Genomic DNA, 20,783 nt, shown 5'->3' on the forward strand with positions numbered 1-20,783 from the left:
GGAGGAGTCATGGCAACAGGTGCTAAAGAGGTCGCCGTGCCCCAGCTGCGCGCGCGGGGAGGGCGAGGCGCTTGCGCAAGCGGAGCGGCCCGCTCTAATTGGCCGGCCGCGCAGAGCGGAAGGGGCGGGACCAGACGCCCACTTTCTTCCGGTTCTAGAGGACATATTGGAGAGGGGAAACTGAAGCCGCGAGTCTGTTCCGCCCCTCACTTTCACTATGAAGGCTGTGGTTAAAATAAGCTTTTGGGCTCTCCTCGCCCCAACTAAAGATGACGCCGCATACCTGTCGGGCTTCCTTTTATTTGCTTATTTTTTTTTTTTTGGAGACGGTGTCTCACAGTGTCATCCAGGCTGGCCTGGATCTCGCCATCGTCCAGCCTCAGCCTCCCGAATGCTGGGATGACATGCGTGAGTCATCACGCCCGGCTTCTTCCCTTGAACCACAGAGAGGCGTGAGCGAGACGACCAGCTTCGGCGGCTTCCGTCATTCCGCTTCTATCCATAGACAATTAAGGCGCGGGCTAGAGCGGCCTGAGCCGACTCTCCTAGGGTGAGGGCAAGTGTGACGCACGCCGGCTTCTGTCGCCCGTGGGCGTCATCTCGCGAGAAGGCCTGGGAGGGGGGCGTGGCTCTGGAGGGAGAGGGCGGGGCTCGCGGCCGCCCCCGCCTCCGCCTCCGCCTCCTGCGGGAGGGGGTCGAGGGAGGGGACTGTCGCTGCTGATCTCTAGATGTTCTGGGTAGTCTTGAGGAGAGTAATGAGGCGAGCCGTGGCCCGGGTGCCGCTGGGCTCCGGGGGAGAAGGCGCGGCCGTGGCCGCCGCCATCTAAGTCCGCGGCGCCGCCAGCGAGGCCCGGCGCGCGCATGGTGCTGGTGCCGCTTGGGTGTTGATCGGCCTGTCCCCTCCCTCTTTCTCCCCTCCCCACCCCCCGCGGTGGTCTCCCCTTTCCACCCCAGCCCCCCAGCAGAGCCATGTCTCGGAGTGGCTCCAGCCCGCACCTGTTGTGGGACGTGAGGAAAAGGTCCCTCGGGCTGGAAGACCCGTCCCGGCTGAGGAGCCGCTACCTGGGTGAGCGAGCGGGGGCCCCGGGGCGGCGGCGGCGCTGAGGTCGCCGCCCAGAGGTGGGGGAGGGGGCGCCGCCGGGGCTGTTGGCCGTGGGGACAGTGGCTCGGCCGGCCGGGGCGCCCCGCTGGCTGGGTGTCAGGTGGGACAGGTCGGCGATCCGCTCCAGCACCTCCGACAGCCAGGTCTCCTTTGCAAGCTGCCGGCCGCGCGGCTCCAGCTGGGCTTCCCTCGGGGAGCCGGGCCGTGGGGAGTGGGCACTGGCCTGGGAAGGTGTTGGGGTCGCTTGTGGGCTGGGGACTCCGGAGAAGACTCGGTGAACCTTAGGGAGGTGCCACGTTGAGATCAAAAGTTGGCGCTTTTGCCTTTCTCTGGAGCTGTCCCCGCTCAGCCGAAGAGATCAGGTTGTTCACCTTCTTCGGCTTCCGCAGGGTTTGGATGTCGCCCGAGACGCTGCTGACCACCCTCCGGGACTTCACACCCCTAGCTGCCTCGCTGTAAACTGTGGCGCTGTGTCCAAACCTCACGGAGAGCTCACAGCCCTCCCCACCCCCGCGCTTTCCCAGGTCCAGCCTGCTGTCAGTCCTGTAGACCTCTTTTAGGTGGTGTAGGGTTTCACGTGCCTGTTCCCACCCCTGGAAAACACACTTGGCATTTTCTGTTTCTTAGTTAAGCTTTCTAAAAACAATCTTCAGTACTGAGAGCGCAGTATCCCACTTTTTTCGCTTTGTACCATGAGTTGTGTGAGTGTGCTGGGTCACGCCTGAGTCAACTAAAAGTCCTGTTTCTTCAAAGTGCTCCCTCCCCCAACTCCGTCACTTCTTTGCCAGGTAAAAGGATTTGTTGCTGTCATTCATTTTTCACTACAACAAAAATAGAAGGAAATGAAATCTTATTACAGCCAATAATACTGGTTGTAAATGACTTAAAAGAAGTTAAAGTGTATATTTTTAAGTTTTTTTATGAATATGTTTTCACTGTAAAAATTCAAATACGAAGAAGCAGAAATCCCCGTGATCGCTCCCATTTCAATTTCATACCCTACCCTTAGAAATAATGCTTGCTTGATTATTTTTCTTCATTATTTCCTTCCTAAATACATATATAAATAAAGGTGTCTATATGTGCATACTCTGTGTGTGAGAAAACTGAATGCACTGTGCATTGTTTTTCCCCTTGCTTTTTCTTCACTACATCTTGAGATCCTTTCAGACTTAAGAATCTGTGAAAAACATTACATAGTACTTTTTGAAGGACTTTAATGTTCTAAACTTTTTTTTTTGTCTATTTAAGTTTTTTTTTTTTTTTTTTTGAACTGGGCTCCCTGTGTAGCCCAGGCTAACCTTAACTTTAATCTCAGCCTTCTGATAGCTGGGTTTACAGTGTGTACCTGACCTTGTCCCTTTTTCTTCAACGTGTGTGTTCACTGTCACAACAGTGTGCAAACATCATTTACATATGTTGCAGTAAGTAGTGCTTGTTTTTAATATTTGTAAAATCCTTTAAAAAAATTCTTGACCTAAAAAAGGTGCAAATTTACTTTAAAATTTAATTTGTCTAGAAAGAATGGACTTTTACTTTAATAAAGCAAATGGTTAACAGTTTGTGTGAGTGAATTTATAATTTGGTCTGTTATTTCACTTAGTTGGGCAGTTCTAAGTGTTTAGTTTTGTATTTTTAGTATTTCTGATTGAATTCAGCTGTATATAATAAACTTAATTAAACTGTGGTCAGTAGTGCTTTCAAGATGGCTCAGCAGGGTAAAGGCACCTGCCACCAAGCCTTGAGTTTGATCCCCAGGACCTCACATGTTGCAAAGAGAGAACTGACTCCTGAAAGTTGCCCTTCCCCCACAACAATAAGTAAAATGGAATAAAGTTAAAGAAAAAAGACATATTCTTATTCTCTTCCTACTTAGACTAACGAATGGAAATGGAATTTGTGTTAGGTGCAGCTAAATTGAAGAGTAAGACTCCACTGATCATTAGGAAGCCTGAGTCACAAATTCTCAAATATACCAGTGTACATGGAGGAAGCTTTTTATCTCAAACAATCTATGTGTATAATCGGAAGAGGAGAGATAGACTTTTGAGACAGAGTGTTGCTCTGTAGCCCAGACTGACCTCAAACCTCTTGATCCTCCTCCTATAGTCTCCTAAATTCTGGGATTACTGGTGTGTACCACCATGTTTAGCTTTAAGTAATTTAAATATGATGCATACTTTATATTAGCACTTTGAACAAAATTAGCTGGTTATTTGGAGAACACCTATAATCCCAGCACTTTCAAGGTAAAGCGGGGAGGAGCAGGTGTTCAAAGCCATCACTGAAATAAAAACAACAATCAAAACAAAATTGAGCCAGCAAGATGGCTGGGGGAGTAAAGGCACTTGACATCCTGAGTTAGATTTCAGGAACGGACACAGCAGGAGAGAATTGACTCCCAAAGTTGTCCTCTGACCTTCACACATGGAATGTGACTCATCCCTTACCCTAGATACAATAAGTGTGAGTTTGTTTGTTTGTGTTTTCAAAGATGCTTTTCTAAACTGGTTACCTGTCATCTCAATCTATGGGAGCCAGAGGCATCAGGGGACCTTGTTTAAGGCCAGCTTGAGGTACACAGAGAAAATACACAGAAAGCCAAAACACACAATTTCATCCAAACTTCCTTTTAAAGCACTGGTGAGAGTTTACAAAGACGCTATAAATAGTGAAAATTCACATACGCCTCGGAAAAAACAAGGTGGGTTTTATTGTTAATTAGTATTGGTAGACACAAGTTCTCACTTTTTGGGTAAATAGGTAAGATGGCTAGGTTGTATAATGTGTTCAGCTTTGTTCATTATGATTGCACGGTACCACAGTCCCACTTGGTGTGTGGCCTCCAGCTCCTTTTGGTATCTGCCTTAGTTACTCTTCCTAATTTTAGCCTTAAAAAAAAAAAAAGATTTATTTTATGCCCATGAATTGTGTGTGTGTGTGTGTGTGTGTGTGTGTGTGTGTGTGTGTGTGTGTACAAATTTGTGCCTGGTGCCTGTGGAGGTCAGAAGAGAGTACATAGAACTGGAGTGAAGCGTAGTTGTGAATCACTGTGTAGGTGCTGGGAATGAAATCTAGGTTTTCTGCAAAAGCAACAAATGCTCTTAACTGCTGAACCATCTCTCCAGCTCTAAATTTAGCCATTTTGGAAGAAGGGGTAGAGAAGTATATTGCTTCAGTTTGTATTTCTCTAATGGCTAAGGATATTAAATATTTTGTTTTCCTTTACATCCATGTACATTGGTTAAATGTGAAGATTACCTTTTAAATATTTTATCTATACATTTTTACATATTTGCATGTGTATCTGTCTATTTGGTACAATTCCTTAACCAAATAGATTAAAAAATTTATTGTGTTTTATTTTTTGAGACAGGGTCTTGCTATGTAGCTGTGGCTGGCCTGCAACTTAATATGTGTATCAAACTGGCCTCAGATTCACTGAGTTCCACCTGCCTCTGCCTCCCGAGTACTGCTATTAAAGTCAAATAGGTTTTTTAAATACATATTTTCCCGTTTGTCTTGTGTTTTTTTTTCCCCTGTACTTTTTAATTTTGATTTTGGTGTTTTAAGACAGTGTCCCGCTTATCTAGATCAGGAACTCCCTCCTTCCAAATGCAGAGATTACAGGTGCATTGTCACCATGCCTGGTACTGTCTGCCTAAGTCCTCCCTCCCTCTCCTCCTCTCCTGACCTGTCCCTGCACCCCTCCCTCCTCTCCCTCCTCTCCCTCCTCTCTCTCCTCTCTCCTTCCCTCCGTCCTCTTTCCTACCACCCCTCTCGACCTGCTTCTCCCTACAGTCCTCTTCTCTAGCTGCTCTCTTTTCTCCCTCTTATTTCTCAGGACAGGGTCTCATGTAATCCAAAGGGGCTGTGAACCAGCTTTATATCCAAGGATGGTCTTGAACAATGTTTTCCAGATGTTGTTCTTTTTTTTTTTTGTTTTTTTTTTTTTTTGGTTTTTTCGAGACAGGGTTTCTCTGTGTAGCTTTTCGCCTTTCATGGGACTCACTTGGTAGCCCAGGCTGGCCTCGAACTCACAGAGATCCGCCTGGCTCTGCCTCCCGAGTGCTGGGAATAAAGGTATGCGCCACCACCGCCCGGCCCAGATGTTGTTCTTAACCGTATTTCTAGTTAATACTTTTTGAAACTTTTGTCTTCTGTTTAAGAATCTTTACATAATCCAAGGTCACAAAAATTTTTTGCTGTTTCTTCCCCCTTGGAGCTTTTCTATTTTATCTCTTACATTTAACACTAAGAACAATTTAGAGCTCATTTTTATATGTGCTGTGAGGTGGATCAAGTTTCATTTCTCTGCTTATGAATGTAAAATTGATCTACCACTCTTTTTGAAAAGACTTTCCCCTTTGTTGAAAATCGGTTAACCATATATATTCAAGTCAACTTTTCCACCACATTCATTGATTTAGGTTTCTGTCTCTGTGCCAGTACTTTATTGTGAATGTTTAAATTGGCCTAGTGTGTGATAGGAGATGAAAGGAAGGAAGAATGGAATAAAAGGGCAATTTGCAACCGACTGCTTCCATGGCACCTTTTGGGAAATACTGCATAACTGTCTTAGTTCCTGTTCTATTGCTGTGAAGAGACACCATACCATGTCCAAGGAACCATAATCATCTTGGTTGGAAGCAGACAGGCATGGTTACTGTAGCTGAGAGCTTTGCATCCTGAAACCAGGCTTTTTAAACCTCAAAGTTCACCCATAGTGACACACCTCCTTCACAAGGCCATATCCACTCCAACAAGGCCACACCTTCTAATCCTTCTCAAATACTTCCACTCCTGATGACTAAACATTCAAACATATAAGCCTGTGGAGGCTATTCTCATTCAAACCACCATATAACTATGTCAGGTTTCTCTGGTAAAAGTGGCATGTTCTTTGACCCATAAGATCCTTTCTGGTGCAAAAAGTGGTTCCAAGTTTATAAGCCTCTTTGGTGCATGAATATTAATACAGTGCTATCCTCTGGTACAATAGCCTGGTTGATGATATGTAAATTTACAAATGGCTTGTTTAGAGTTGATGATATTCTGCTGTGTGGATAACAGCTTCTCTTGCTCAAGCAAGGCCAAGACCTCCTTTAATAAGGGGGAAAAAATCCCATTTTGCAATCCGAAGAGGACAACCTGAACCCAGAAGGTGAAAATAACATGATGTACCTAAAGACATAAGATGTGGAGGAATATCTCTCCCCTTAACGAGAATTATACTTATGCCCCAGTAACAACTGTCTGGGGGTGAAGTTGCTTACAGCCCCTTGATGTAAATAAAGCCTTCCTGCTTTCTGAGGTCTGACTTTGGCCTCATTCTCAGACAATCTCCATCTACACACATCCTCCCCCTTCCCCATGTGACTGCTGCAGACTACTGTTGCTGAGCCTGTCTGCTTTCTTGATATCTAATTCAGAAAGTATAATTTCCCTTTTTCTCCTCTTTCATCTCCTGGCAGCTGCTGCAATCTCCAGCTTGCCTGCCCCATTTTTATTTCTCAAACTCCAGTACAATTGTCTTTCATTTTTCTTCTGTCAGTGCAAGACAAAGCTCTAACCCAAAGGGATAAGATATTGTTTATTCTGGGCCAAGTGGCGTGATTATGTCCTGGGAACACAGATTCAACTTGCCCCGAATAACATGTTCCAATGTAGATGCTCCAGTGTAGAAGCGGTTATGTGAACCTGTATAGTCTCCAGATAAAAGGAGTTGGAAATCAGGGCATTTTCCAGATTCATTGGTAGGAACAAAAGATGGGTGGGTTCTATAGCAAAGGAGAAACTCTACTTTAGGTATTGGATGTTATCCGATAACATACTTAGCTTTGGGGTTGCTGGAAACCAGTGGTTTGTTAAGTTTATATATTCCAAAGGTTTTGTCTGATAGCTGCAAGGATATAGGTCAGACATAGAGGTGGGCATGAGTGCCTAATAAGGGGTTAAGACAGGGTAAGATAATGTCTGCAGCATTCCAACTCTCCATAATGAGGACATTTTAATCAATCAGCTTTGTAGAATCTTTTTACATAGGTATGGCCTCCCCCCTACCAGGGGCAGGAGATCTTCATTTAATGCTTATGAATGGTTTAAAATTCTTTATAAGACTGTGAACCTGCTAAAGGGATCCTGTGTCTCCTGGTGACATGTGGTACTTCAAAATTGGTGTTGTCTCTTCAAAATTGTCCAGGTTATTCTGAGCTCTTCCATTTTCATATACAATTTAAAAATGAATTTTAAAATGTCTTGTTTGTCCTGGCTCATGGTGCACATTGATAATCCCAGCCCTTAGGAGGCAGAGACAGGAGGATTGCTGCAAGTTTGAGACCAGCTTGGTCTACATAGTAAATTTTAAGTCATTTGGGGCTACATAGCAAAGCCTTGTCTCAAAAACTGTCATTAACAACAGAATCACAGCTTGTCAGTTTCTCAAAAACAACAAACTTGCTGGGGTTTTTTTTTTTGTTGTTGTTTGTTTTTGTTTTTGGAGACAGGGTGTAGACAAATTTCTAAATGGTCTTATTAAATAAAAACATGGAGCCCGAAATTTGGGTGAAAGCCTTGGAGAGATCAGGGAAACAGGGAAAGCCACCAGCCAACCTCACCAACTCAGCAGCTTCCACAGAGAGCGACTTCCTGTCTACTCAGGCTTAGATGCCTTGCTGTTCTGCCCTCTCATTGACTCTTAGCCCAGCTACCTCCTTCTTCTTCACTCAGTTCTGTCACTGTCTGTCTGTACAGACCTCCAGGTCTCTATGGTTGGTACTGGGATAAGGTGTGTGCCACCACCTTGGCTCTGTTCCCTAGTGTGGCCTTGAACACACAGAGACCCTGCCTGCTAAGAGATTAAGGGCGTATGCTGCCTGACTTCTTTGTTTACTTAAGATGGCTGGCCTTTTCCTCCTGATCTCAGGCAAGCTTTATTTATTAAAGTACAAATAAAATATCACCACATTTCAGCACAAATAAAATATCACCACAACAGGTTTCTCTGTATAGCCCTAGCTGTTCTGGAACTCACTCTGTAGACCAGTCTGGCCTTGAACTCAGAGATCTGTCTATCTCTGCCTCCTGAATGCTGGGATTAAAGGAGTGCACCCCCACTGCCTGCTGTTTCTTAAATGTTTAAAAAATATTTATTCTATGTGTATGAATATTTTGTCTTCATGTGTATGTGTATCATGGCAGGCCTGGTGTCCATGGAGATCTTTTTTGATTGAATGTCCTGATGTTATGAGTGAATGCTAGGAACTAAAACTATATCCTCTGCAAAAGCAAAACATGCTTGTAATCTCTGAATCATCTCTCTAGCTCCCATTCCTGATTTTTAGAAAAGATTGTCAGGAGTTAGATGTATAGATCTGTGGTAGAGCACTTATCTAGCATGTGCAAGGCTCTGGGTCCAAGCCCCATTCCTACAGAAAGAAAAGAGGCTCATGGGGGCCTGTGAAAGCTTGCATAGGATGAAATGAAGCCCTGGGTTGAATGCCCTGCACAACAAAACTACTGAATCCATTTATCCTCTTCTCATACTGTTACAAGCCTTTGATCTGAGTTTAATCCTCAGAACCCACATAAAAGTAGGAAGAGAGAACAACTTCATGAATTGCCATCTAACCTCTGTTTGTCCACCAAGGCACAGACCTGCATAGGCACGGACCTATTCATCAGTCAGTCGTTGATTATGTTTGGGTTTCTGAGTTGGTATGAATCAGTATTCAATTCCTAGGCTTTTATTGTTCTGGTAAATTATTTTTTTTTTTTAGATTGTTAAGTTTCAGTGAGTTTTAGGCTGTTGTTCATAGATGTTAGTTTATAGTTTTTTTTTTTTTTTTTTTTTTGGTTTTTTCGAGACAGGGTTTCTCTGTGTAGCTTTGCGCCTTTTCTGGAGCTCACTTGGTAGCCAGCTGGCCTCGAACTCACAGAGATCCGCCTGGCTCTGCCTTCCGAGTGCTGGGATTAAAGGCGTGCGCCACCACGCCCGGCTCTAGTTTATAGTTTTTTAATGTACTTTGTCTGATACTAGAATGATGTTGACTCCATGAGTGGGATATGTTCTATTTTTCTGAATTTGTATCAGGTTGAAAGTACTCTGTCCTTAAATCGTTGAAGCCATCTGGGTGTGGCATTTTTTTAAGTTAAAAAAACTTTATATTTTAAGAAAATAATTGACTCATATGCAGTTATAATAAATAATAGAACATTTGGGGCTAGAGAGATGGCCCAGTGGTTGAGGGTGCTGGCTGCTCTTTCAGAGGACGCAGGTTTGATTCCCTGTGCCTACATGGTGGCTCAAACCATCTCTAGCAACAGTTTGAAGGGATCTGATGCCCTCTTCTAGCCTCTCCTGGCACCAACACACAAGTGGTGCACAGACGTACATGCAGCCAAAACACTCATTCATATACATAAAAAATTTAAAAGTTAAAAGAAATAACAGAAAGCTGTGTACCATATACTCTTCAACCAGTACCCCAGTGGTAACTTCTTTTGAAATATAATAACCAGGAAACTGACAGAGAATTCATATTCCTTATTCAGATTTTTGTAATGTTAAATGGATTCATTTATATGTGTGCATTTAGTTTCATGCAGTGTAGTCTAATATTTATTTTGATAAATATGAATATTAATGATATTAATATTGATCATTAATAATTATAAATTATCATTAATAATGATCAATGTTAATGTTAATTTTACTTCACTAATGGATTAAGTGTGGTTAAAATATAAAATTTCAACCTAAGTATCTTTTGTGCCTGCTCTTTCTCTATCCTTCCTTCACCACTGTAACCCGACAGCTACAATTTGGTTTTCCACACGTACAGTTTTGTCACTTCCCGGATGTCACATATTGGTTACTGTGGCAAATGGAAGAATAAAGCAGCAGGATCCTTTAAGCTCACACGTTTGAGAGCAACCGAGGCAACTAAGGATACACATCTCAGAGAAAGAAGAATGTTATATAGATATATATGTGTGTCACCTTATAAATGATAACATTTAGCATTTTCAGATAAGCTTTTCACTTGGCATAATTGTCTTGAAATGCATCTAAATTATATATATTAATAATTTATTCCTTTTTATTGTTGAGTTGTGGTCCATAGTATGGATGTTTATCCATTCATCTGTTTTTAGGATCATTTCTTCTTCCTCCTCTTCCTCCTCCTCCTCTTTTTTTTTTTTTTTTTTTTAGTTTGAGACAGGATTTCTCTGTGTAACAGTCCTGGCTGCCTGGAATTTGCTTTGTAGACCAGGCTGGCCTCACAGAATCTGCCTGCCTCTGCCTCCCAAGTGCTGGGATTAAAGGCATGCGCCATCACCTCCCCACTGTTGGGCTAATTTGGGGTTACAAATAAAGCTATTGTTAAGATCTGTGTACAGATTTTTATATGAATATAAATTTACGTTTGGCCTATGTGGTAAGCATGTTGATTAATTTTTTTAAGAAGTTGCCATGTTCCTTTCCAGTGACATTTAACATTCCCATCAGCCACATATTGGTGATGTAGTTTCTTTATATCCTCTACAGTATTTGATGATATTACTGTTTTAACCTTTTTGATAGGTATGTAATGATGTCACTCTTGTTGGTTTTAATTGGTATTTCCCTAGTGGCTCATAAAATTGTATATATTTTCATATACATATTTGCCATCACTATATTTTTTAGTGAAGTGTTTCAGTATATTTCCCTTATTTTCTAGTTGGATTACTATTTTTTTCAAATGTTGAGCTACCTTCCCCCCCCCGAAAAATTTTACAGGTTTATTTATAGTTGTTACAAAGTTGAACTGTTAAAACTTATTCACTGAAATATGCTGATTTCCATTAATGCTTTATATTTCACATTTGTATTAAAAATTCACATACAAAAGAAAATGGAGAAGTTGCTAATAAATGATCTCTCTTCCCCATTTTTTCCACTCACAGTCAAATATCTAGGTATTTTTTACCCTCTGGGGTTCATAGGGTTATGAGCTGATGTTCATACTGATAACAGGAAGAAAAGAAAAAGAAAATTTCAATCTGTAATATTTTCCATCATAGTGGGTTTTTTTCCCCTAAAGAGTATTTTGCCAATATGTATGTATGTGCGTTGTGTGCATGCCTGGTGCCTCTGGAGGCCAGGAAAGGGAGCTGGATCCTCTGAAACTAGAGTTGTAGTTGGTTGTAAGCTACCCTGTAGGTGCTAGGAACCAAACCTGGGCCCTCTGGAAGAACAAGAGATCTTAATGACTGAGCCATCTCTCCAGCCTGAGTGGATTCTGTTTTTAAAATACTTGGCCAGGCATGGTGGCACACACTTTTTTTTAATCTCAGCACTTAGTAGGCAGAGGCAGGAGGATCTCTGTCAGTTTGAGGCCAGCTTGGTACACATAGTCAGAGCTACACAGTGAGACCCTGTGTGTGGTGTGTACATGTGCAATTGCATGTGTACAGAAATCAAAGGACAGTTTTCAGCAGTCAGTTCTTGCCTTTGCCTGTTAGGTTCCAGGATTGAACTCAGGCTTTTAATCTTGACACCTAGTGCCTTTACCAGTAGAGCTGTTTCCCAACCCCCACAGTAGATTCTCAAGAACATTCTCGATATATGCAATGTGCTAGATGAGATCTTTAGTCACATTTGGCTTGACTAGTACGACAAGTTGGTGACTTTAGAAAGGCTAGCCAGATAGGCCTCATTTGTTTCCTGCGAAGCACTAGTGGTGGTGGGCTGGAAGCGCAGTTGTGTTTTGAAGTCATGGGCAGTTAATTACCCCAGAGCTGGAAGTTGAGTGGACTTAGGAACTCCCGATAGCATCCAGTTTCACAGAATGCTGTGTCGGGCCTGAACTGGGGAGGTTTGCTGACTCCGCTGTAGAGAGCAGTTGTTCTCTGGTGCTCGTCTCTGGTGGCTCTGCTTTGTGCAAGCCATGGTACAAACCTTCCTTTCCTGTCTTCTTTTGGAGCAAGAGCCAGGGCTGCCCATAGTGTTAGAAGAGAACAGCAGCGGCAACACTGAGGTTGAGTTTTTAGAATTCCTTGTGTATTTGAGATACTGGGCCTTGGGTACATACAACTTTCTTTTCTTTTCTTTTCTTTTTTTTTTTTTTTTTTTTTTGTTTGTCACATATTTTTTATTGTCGTAGGGGCTTTTGTGGAGCAAAGGTTTTTAACTTTGGGATTTCCAGTTTATCATTGTTTTTCCTTTCATGGATTGTACTTTGGCATTATGTCACAAAGGACTCATCACTATTAGTGATCCTAAAGTTTTGTGGGTTTTTTTTTACTATGAGTTTTCCCTAAAATTTTACAATTTTGTACTTAAGTTTTCATCAAGTTAATTTTTACATGAGGTCTAAAGTTTAGTTCAGAATTAATTTTGTGCTATGGGTATCTACTTACTCAAATAATTGAAAAGGCCGTTTTTCTTCATGGAATGTATCTAATTCTGATGTTTGGGCTTTGTTTGTCCTATCCCTCTGAGAATAGAATACTGTCTTGTTTCTGTAGTTACACAGTGTACTTTACCATCAGGATTTAGTAATTTCTCCTTTCTTCAAAATCATTTGTTAAAGCTTTCTAGGTTTTAGGCCTTTCCATGTGACTTTTAGAATACGCTCATCCATGTGTCAAATGCATTGCTGGAATTTTGACAATTGTTGGACTTCAAGATGAATTTGCAACCGGGTGGTGGTGGCACACGCCTTTAATCCCAGCACTCGGGAGGCAGAGGCAGGCGGATCTCTGTGAGTTCGAGGCCAGCCTGGGCTACCAAGTGAGTCCCAGGAAAGGCACAAAGCTACACAGAGAAACCCTGTCTTGAAAAACCAAAAAAAAAAAAAAAAAAAAAAAAAAAGATGCATTTGCAAAGAACTGATACCTTTATTATCCTGAGTCTTCTACTCCATGAATATGATGTGTTGCTCCATTTATGTAGGACTTTGATATTCTTTATCACCATTTTGTAATTATTAAGTTATAGATCTCGTTATGGGCGTTTCTAAAATGTTATGCATGGAAGTTTAGTTTTTTGTGGTACAGTCGTGAATAGACTCGTGTTTACATTCAGTTTTCACACGCTCACAGTTCCTAAATGAAAGTGTGATTACATAGCAGTGTATAGCGGCTCCGGTGTATATCCTCACACTTGGGAAGCAGACAAGGAGGATCAGAGGTTTAAGGTTATTCTTGGCTATGGAGAGAGTTCAAAGCCAGTCTGGGCTACAGGAAACCCTGCCTCCAACAAGAGTCATCCAGGCAAACAGCATTAGCAAAATAACTGCTTTTGTTGATCTGTACACTGGGACTTTGCTCAACTCACATCTTAGTAGTTCAAGGAATTTTAAAAATATTTCTCAAGATTTTGTTTGCAGATATTATCTTTTTCCTATAGGAAAGTTTTTTCCCTATACAATCTGATTTTTTAATTTTTTTTTTCTTGTGGGTTGGAGAGATGGCTCAGCAGTCAATATCACAGAAGTCGTGGATTCAGTTCCCAGCACATAACCATCTGTAACCCTAGTCCTAGTGGGTCCAACACCATCTTCTGGCTTACTCAAGCACTGTACAGACACACATGTAGGCAGAACACCCATACACATTAAAGAAAAGTCAAAAAATTAGAAGGTTTTTTTCTTACATTGTTGCATAGGCTAGAACTTGTAGTACTGTCTTTAATAGTAGTGCTAAAAGTGAACTTCCTTCTTTCATTTCTGATTTTAGGTAGAAAGCACTAGTGCTTTACTATTAAATATAGTGTAATCTACAGTGTTTTCTTATTGTCTGATTGTTTTCATAGGCATTCTTCATTAGGTTGAAAACTTCTGTCCATGCTAGGCTTACTGAGTGTTTAATGTGGATGGGTTCAATCACAGAAACAGAATCACTGGTGTCCTGGCTTGCTTTTGATGCTGTGATAACACACCAAAACCAGTTTGGAGAGGAAAAGGCTTATTTGGCTTAAGTCACTGCTCTGGAGGAAGTGGGACCTGAGAGAATGAAGTCAATAAATGAGATGGACTAAAGTCTCGTGCAATAGCCAGCTTTATTCAGACCTTCAGACGGTTTATACTCTGAAGGTTAAGAAAGGTCACCTGAGTAAAATTCTCCTGAGTTCAAATTGTATACAATCACAAGGACAAGCCACACATGGCAAAAACATGTATTTCCATAGAGGCATATAAAGGATAGTTTAAATATGTTATTGAATGCCAACAGCAAGCAATAATGATTAATCTGAAGTAAACTCACGCTATCTGCTATACCTGAGGGGGCACAAGAACATATTCCAAGAACAATTCCATGTTTTGAAGAAACTGAAGTCACAAGACTCTTGTCTGTAACACAAAACTTAAAAGGTCTTATTAATGAAAAACCTGGAGCCAGGTATTGGGGTAAATGCTGAAAGATCAGAGAGACAGAACAAGCCACAGCCAACCTCACCTTGCCAACTTCTCAGCTGATCCTTTTTCCTCAGACTGAAAGCTTCTGAGTTCTCACCCCTGAGAGTTTCAGTTGAACTGCTTGAAAGTTTCTAGTTCCTGGTTCTCACACCTTACATACCTTCCTGCTTCCTGCATCACTTCCTGGGATTAAAGGCATGTGTCCTTCCTAAACAAAGACATGAGATCTCAAGTGCTGGGATTAAAGGTGTGTGCCACCAAGCCTAGCTTTGTTCCTCGTGTGGCCTTGAACTCACAGAGATCCAAATGGAACTCTGCCTCCCAAGTGATAGGATTAGGGTGTGTGTGCCACCACTGTCTGTTCTCTATGTCTAATCTAGTGGCTGTTCTGTTCTCTGGTCCCCAGATAAGTTTTATTTGTTAGAACAAAAATAAAATATTACTACACTTGTCTTGTTTTCTTGGAGTGTTCTCACAAGCATTCAGAATTCTCCTCACACAAATCCATTCCTAGACTGTGTTCCCACAGGTTTATAGGTTGTAGTCTGTCATCAAGAGAAGCCAGGAAGGAACTGAAGCAGGCTATGGAGAAATGCCTTCGCTTGCTTCAGGGTGGCTGGCTCAGCTGGCTTTCTTATACAGCCGGAGCCACCTGCCCAGGGTTTCTTCACCTGCAGTGAGTTGGGCTCTCCTACATCAATCATTAGTCAAGGAAATGCTCCGTAGACATGCCCACAGGCCAGTCTGAGTGAAGCAGTTCCTAAATTGAGGTTCCTTTCTAGGTGTCTCTGATTTGTGTGGTGACAAAAACTAGCCAGCACAACCAGTTACACATACACATAAAGATGGTGTGTGTGTGTGTGTGTTGTGTGTGTGTGTGTGTGTGTGTGTGTGTGTGTGTGTGTGTGTGTGTGTATGTATGTATGTGTCATGTGTCACATCTATACTGTTCCTGCAGCCTTGGTCGCCTCCTCAGTTTTCATTTTACACTCATCAGTGGCAGTCACCTCTTTGTCCTTTGCTCTTCCAGACTTGAAACAGTTTTGTGTTTCATCACTCCTTGAAAAGGTTTACCAAATCCTTAGATCTTTAGTTCTTCTGATTATTGAAAAGATGTCATGAAAGTCAAATGGTTATTTTTCAAGGAGATAGAAATTAGTTGGGACAAATGTTGATAAGGAATCATGGAAAATTTGCTGTGAAGAGATGCTAGCTTCACTGATCTGTGATTTCTTTTTTTTTTTAAAGCAGGAATATAAAACTGTTGACTTCTGTTCACCATTATTTGTAATAAAATCAATATAGATGGAATAGCATTCTGATACTATGAGGGTTTTTTTTTTTTTTTTTTTTTTTTTGGCTTTTGTTGAACTAGTTACCCAAATATTGAGAAAATTGAGCCTACTAGTAAGGAATAAGTTGGGATTAAGAAAAAGGGTATGTAGGTCAACACTTTACATTATCTAATTTTGTTCACCCATTTATGACAGCAGCTCCTAAATTGCCAGCATCTCTAAATATATGGATATAAATTCATGAGCCATCTTGGCTGTTTCCTGTTTCATATCCTTTTAGCACACATAGTTCAACTTTCTGTAAAGGAATGGCTTACTAAAGGAACCTTTCTATGTCCATTTAAATCTTGCTTAGCTCAGTGAAAACTGGAATTTGTCTGAGTGAGAAGTTGGGAGTTACAAAATTTAGTCTTTCAGAAATTACTGAATTTATTTAATTGTGTCGCTATGAATTCTGATATGGCTTGCCTTTAAATTACCCAACCTCAATGATTGAATTAACTACAGAGTGAACTGTTTAATTTGAAAGGTAATGGCTTCATGAAAATATTGAACTTTTAACATGAAATTAGTTTTTAGGTCACTCATAATGATGGAATCTCATGAACTTGGGTTAACACCAAAGATTTTTGTTTGGGTGAATATTTTCAAAACACCACTCTATAATCCTAGCACTGGAGAGGCGAGGGCAGGGATATTGAAAGTTCAAGGCCAACCTGGGAAACATAATAAGACCCTGTCTCAAAGGGATGGGGGAGGCACTAGCCCTTAGCTGAATGATTGAGATACGGAAATGGAAAAGATAGAAAAGGATAACCAGTAATAATTCAGCAGACATCAAATGTTGTACAGGATAGGCTCCTTTGTATCGAAAGCCCAAGTCTTTTGTAAGCCCAAGTGAAATAATTAAAAGTTATACAACCATTAAAAATAGGCAATAGGGCTAGAGAGATGGCTCAGAGGTTAAGAGTGTACTGCTCTTGCAGAGGACCCAAGTTCAGATCCCAACCCCGTGCAGGCAGCTTACAACAGCCTGTAACTAAAGCTCCAGGGAGCTCTGACCTCTGTGGGTCCTGTACTCATGTGCACAAATCCACACTCAAACATGCATACACAGAAATTTACAAAAACGTTTAAAAAAAAAAAGCAATGGCTTTATATCCATGGTTCTTCAAAGATACTGTGTTATTCTAACAAGTCTATTATTGAGAGAAAATACAGATGACAGAATAGAATGGATCATCATAAATAAATCACAGTGAATAATAAACCATAACTCACTTTGTGCTATGCACTGTGATAGGACTTTGATAAGTGAGTATTCATCTTAATGGCACTTATGCTCCATTAACATACAGTAGTAGGACATCAAAATAGAATTGTAAGAGGAAGCATGGAGTTCAGACAGGCTTGCATAGGAAGCCTCAGTACCAAGGTCATGGTAACAAGTGTTAATTGTTAGGCGAGGACTCTTCATGCGTTTTCATTTCTCAACACTTTGTGAGTAGAGACACTGAACTACTTTGTTCTGGATGATCTTTTCAGTTATGTAATACAATAAGCACATGTGGGAGATAGCGTAGTTCCTTAGGCTGAGGCCGTTTGGTATTTGTCCAGTGTTAAAAATATAGATCATGTCTCAGTAGTTTTGTACAGGGGCAAACGGTTTTACTTGATTAAAAAGAAATTGAGTACCCTCAGCTCAGTTCTTCAGCTGTGATTTCAACCCATTTATCACATGCACAACATCCACTCAGGCCTCTCTGAGATGGTCGATGGGTCTGGAGCCAAGGAGACCAACATGAACCTACAGCTCGTACTGCTTGCGGTGGTGTGTGTGTTGAGTCCTTTCCCTCTGACTTGGGAAGAGCTGGTAGGACCGGGGATGTGGGTCAGTGGTAGGATGCTTGCTGAGCATGTGCACGCTCGTGCATTTGATCACTGCCTCTTGAGAGGGGCTGGGAGGAGAAGGAGGAGAGATTGGCTCTCTGGTGAGTAGGTGTAATTTTTAATAGTGTCCAAATATGAGTTTATTTGGATTTTATATAATTTGGTTTATTAAACTTAAAGCTTATTTTCTGGTGGGTTTTGGTTTCTAAAAGCACACTTTTGTGGGATATCTAGACAGCAGCAGCAGTTTGTGTCCATAGTCATATATAAAACTATCATTCAGGAGGTATTCGTTTAACAATATCATGCCCAGCTTCCAGCCTTTGGGCACATATTTCCTATGTGAGGGCTCTTGCTGAACAATGCACTTTATTTTCTGTTTTATGACCTACCACCATTTTGTCTAGATAAAAATGGCTAGAGCTAGGCGTTTAAACTCACACTTTAAATTTTTGGAAAAATGGTTTCTAATATTTTAGCATTTAATATTTGTAAATGTTATTACATTATTAATTTGAGCACTTTGTTGCTTTAATTTAATTCAGAAAGACTACCAAACCTACCTTTTTTTCTGTTTCCTACATTTTTATTATTAAAAAACTGAAAATAAGATTCAAAACCTAATTATAGGCTGAGACTATAGCTTGGTGGTAGATAGTTTCTTGCCTAAGCACGCATGAGGCACTAGCTTCACCCTCCAAAGTTACAACAAAAGAACAATGGAGCAGTGTGGTTTACTAAAACACTGAATTTCAGGTAGGATAGTGGTGGTGCACCCCTTTAATCCCAGCATTTGGGAGGCAGAGGCAGGCGGATCTCTCTGAGTTCCAGGACAGCCAGAGCTACACATAGAGAAACCCTGTCTTGAAAAACCACAAACAAAACCCCCAAATTAAACAAACAAAAAAACCAGACCTTGAATTTCTTAGTTTTTTATCTTTAAAATCAATTATAATAGCATGATACAGTTATACTATTTTAGCAAAACGTTTACATTTATGGAGTCACTCACTCAATTTTATAATATATGTGACATAGCAAACAAAAGGAAGAAAACAGAGATGCTTTCCCTACACAACATTTAAAAATATGTCCTTTACTCATGTCATACACCTGTTGCACACTCTTTGGTATTTGTTATACAAAGTTTTAAAAAATGAAAGTCTCATATAGACATAGTTATTTTCCTTTATAGTTGTGGGCTTTGAAATGAAATGCCTGGATATTCTGTTCACCAATGTATAGTGCATTGAAATGGTTACATTAAATACTTTAATATTTAAAAAAAAATTAAGAAACCAGTTTTTTTTTTTTTTTTGTTTTGTTTTGTTTTGTTTGTTTTTTGAGACAGGGTTTCTCTGTGTAGCTTTGCGCTTTTCCTGGAACTCACTTGGTAGTCCAGGCTGGCCTCGAACTCACAGAGATCCACCTGGCTCTGCTTCCCGAGTGCTGGGATTAAAGGCGTGCGCCACCACCGCCCCGCAAGAAATCAGTTTTTAAATGGCTGGATCCCTTAAACTTGCTAACTCAAGATTCATTTATACTTTTAAAATTATACATTCTGTAGGTATAGAAGTTTTTTTTTTTTTAACAAAACTACATTTCAATTTAATTTTTAAAACTTTTTTAAGTTTCTATTTTCAAACACACTCTGTGATTGTTGTAACAGCTGTCCCAATGATATACTTAGTCAAAATAAGTTTGTTTTTTTGTTTTTTTTTTCTCTTTAAGTTGTAACATGCAGCGCCCTGGCAAGATGACTCTTTTTAGAAACAAGGCCAGTTAAGTCAACATTTTAAGAATACCAGTACAAATAGTTACTTAGAGCATCACAGAAAACAAAAATGCATGGGACAGGTGAAGTGTTTCTAAGTCACTAGTACAGAAATTTGGTCACTTATCTCAAGTAGCTGAAGGACTTCAGCTCAAAGCAAGCCTTTTTTTTTTTTTTTTTTTTTTTTTTTTTTAGTTTTTTGAGACAGGGTTTCTCTGTGTAGTTTTGGTGCCTGTCCCAGATCTTGCTCCACAGACCAGGCTGGCCTCGAACTCACAGAGATCTGCTTGGCTCTGCCTACCCTGCCTACCGAGTGCTGAGACTAAAGGCACGTGCCATGCCACCTGGCTCAAGCATGACTTTTTACAGGGATATGCTATCTGTGAAGCAAAAAAGGAAAAGCTGTTGTTTCTACTCAAATACTTCTAGCCTGTTTTTAGTCAAGTGGATTTTATGTAATTAATCCTTTAACTTAAACATTCTTTCCCTGAAAAAGACATTTTTAAGGTAATTTTGGTCCCATGACGTAATTTTTAAAATAGATGGAATTCTATAGTTAACCCCTCCCCCTATTCTAAATCTTATACACACATGCACATACAAATATATAAATATTCTCAGGATCATAAAATATTTAATGTTAATAAGACTAAATAATTACTAAATGTTAATACAAGAATACATTTGTAACAGGTCTTTGTATCTTTAGCTCTCTGATAATGACATGGAAACTTTTTATTAATTAGGAAAGCTTGGCCTTAGCTTAGGCTTGTTCTGAACTAGCTCTTAAAACTAAAAGTAGCCTGTTCATATTAATCTACATTCTGCCACATGGCTTGTTACCTTTCCTCAGTACTGTATTAACTTCCTCCACATCTGGCTGGCGAATTTCCCATGCCTCAGATTCTTTCCCAGAATTTCTATCTCTCTGCGCAAGTCCTGCCTATTTTCTCCTGCCTAGCTATTGGCTGTTCAGCTCTTTATTAAGCCAATCAGAAGGTGCCCTAGGCAGACAAGGAAGCACAAAGAAACATCTTCACACAGTGTAACGAAAAGATTATCCCAACATACATTAATATATATGTATAATTTTATGTTTATAAAAAGTTTTTTATAGCAGCATTTATATCACAAATGAAATGTGACCAAGTGACATTGCACAGGGACTCTGCAGTTCAGCCTAATTATAGTCTGAGAATATAGCTCACTGGTAGAGACTCTTGCCTGCATGCATGGGACCCTGAGGTGCAATCCCTAAGACTGGCAGGGCAGGAAAGGGGTGTTATAAAGAACAATGGAGCGATGTGGTTTATTAA

General features: G+C 40.8%; 1 protein-coding gene across 4 annotated transcripts in view; it reads left to right on the forward strand.

Annotated features, from left to right (window-relative positions):
- The first annotated feature begins 658 nt into the window (after positions 1 to 658).
- The window catches only part of Dcaf6 (DDB1 and CUL4 associated factor 6), a 115,113-nt gene continuing 94,988 nt past the window's right edge, over positions 659 to 20,783 (forward strand). The window contains exon 1 of one of the 4 annotated variants that reach the window (XM_028864384.2): positions 659 to 1,066. In XM_028864384.2, the coding sequence (XP_028720217.1) occupies positions 970 to 1,066 (97 nt within the window). In that variant the 5' untranslated portion in view covers positions 659 to 969. The remainder of the gene's footprint in view (positions 1,067 to 20,783) is intronic. The other 3 variants (XM_028864385.2, XM_028864386.2, XM_028864387.2) reach the window with 3 other exon arrangements.

The sequence above is a fragment of the Peromyscus leucopus genome, chromosome 15 (genome assembly GCF_004664715.2).
Source record: "Peromyscus leucopus breed LL Stock chromosome 15, UCI_PerLeu_2.1, whole genome shotgun sequence".
NCBI classification, from domain to species: domain Eukaryota; kingdom Metazoa; phylum Chordata; class Mammalia; order Rodentia; family Cricetidae; genus Peromyscus; species Peromyscus leucopus.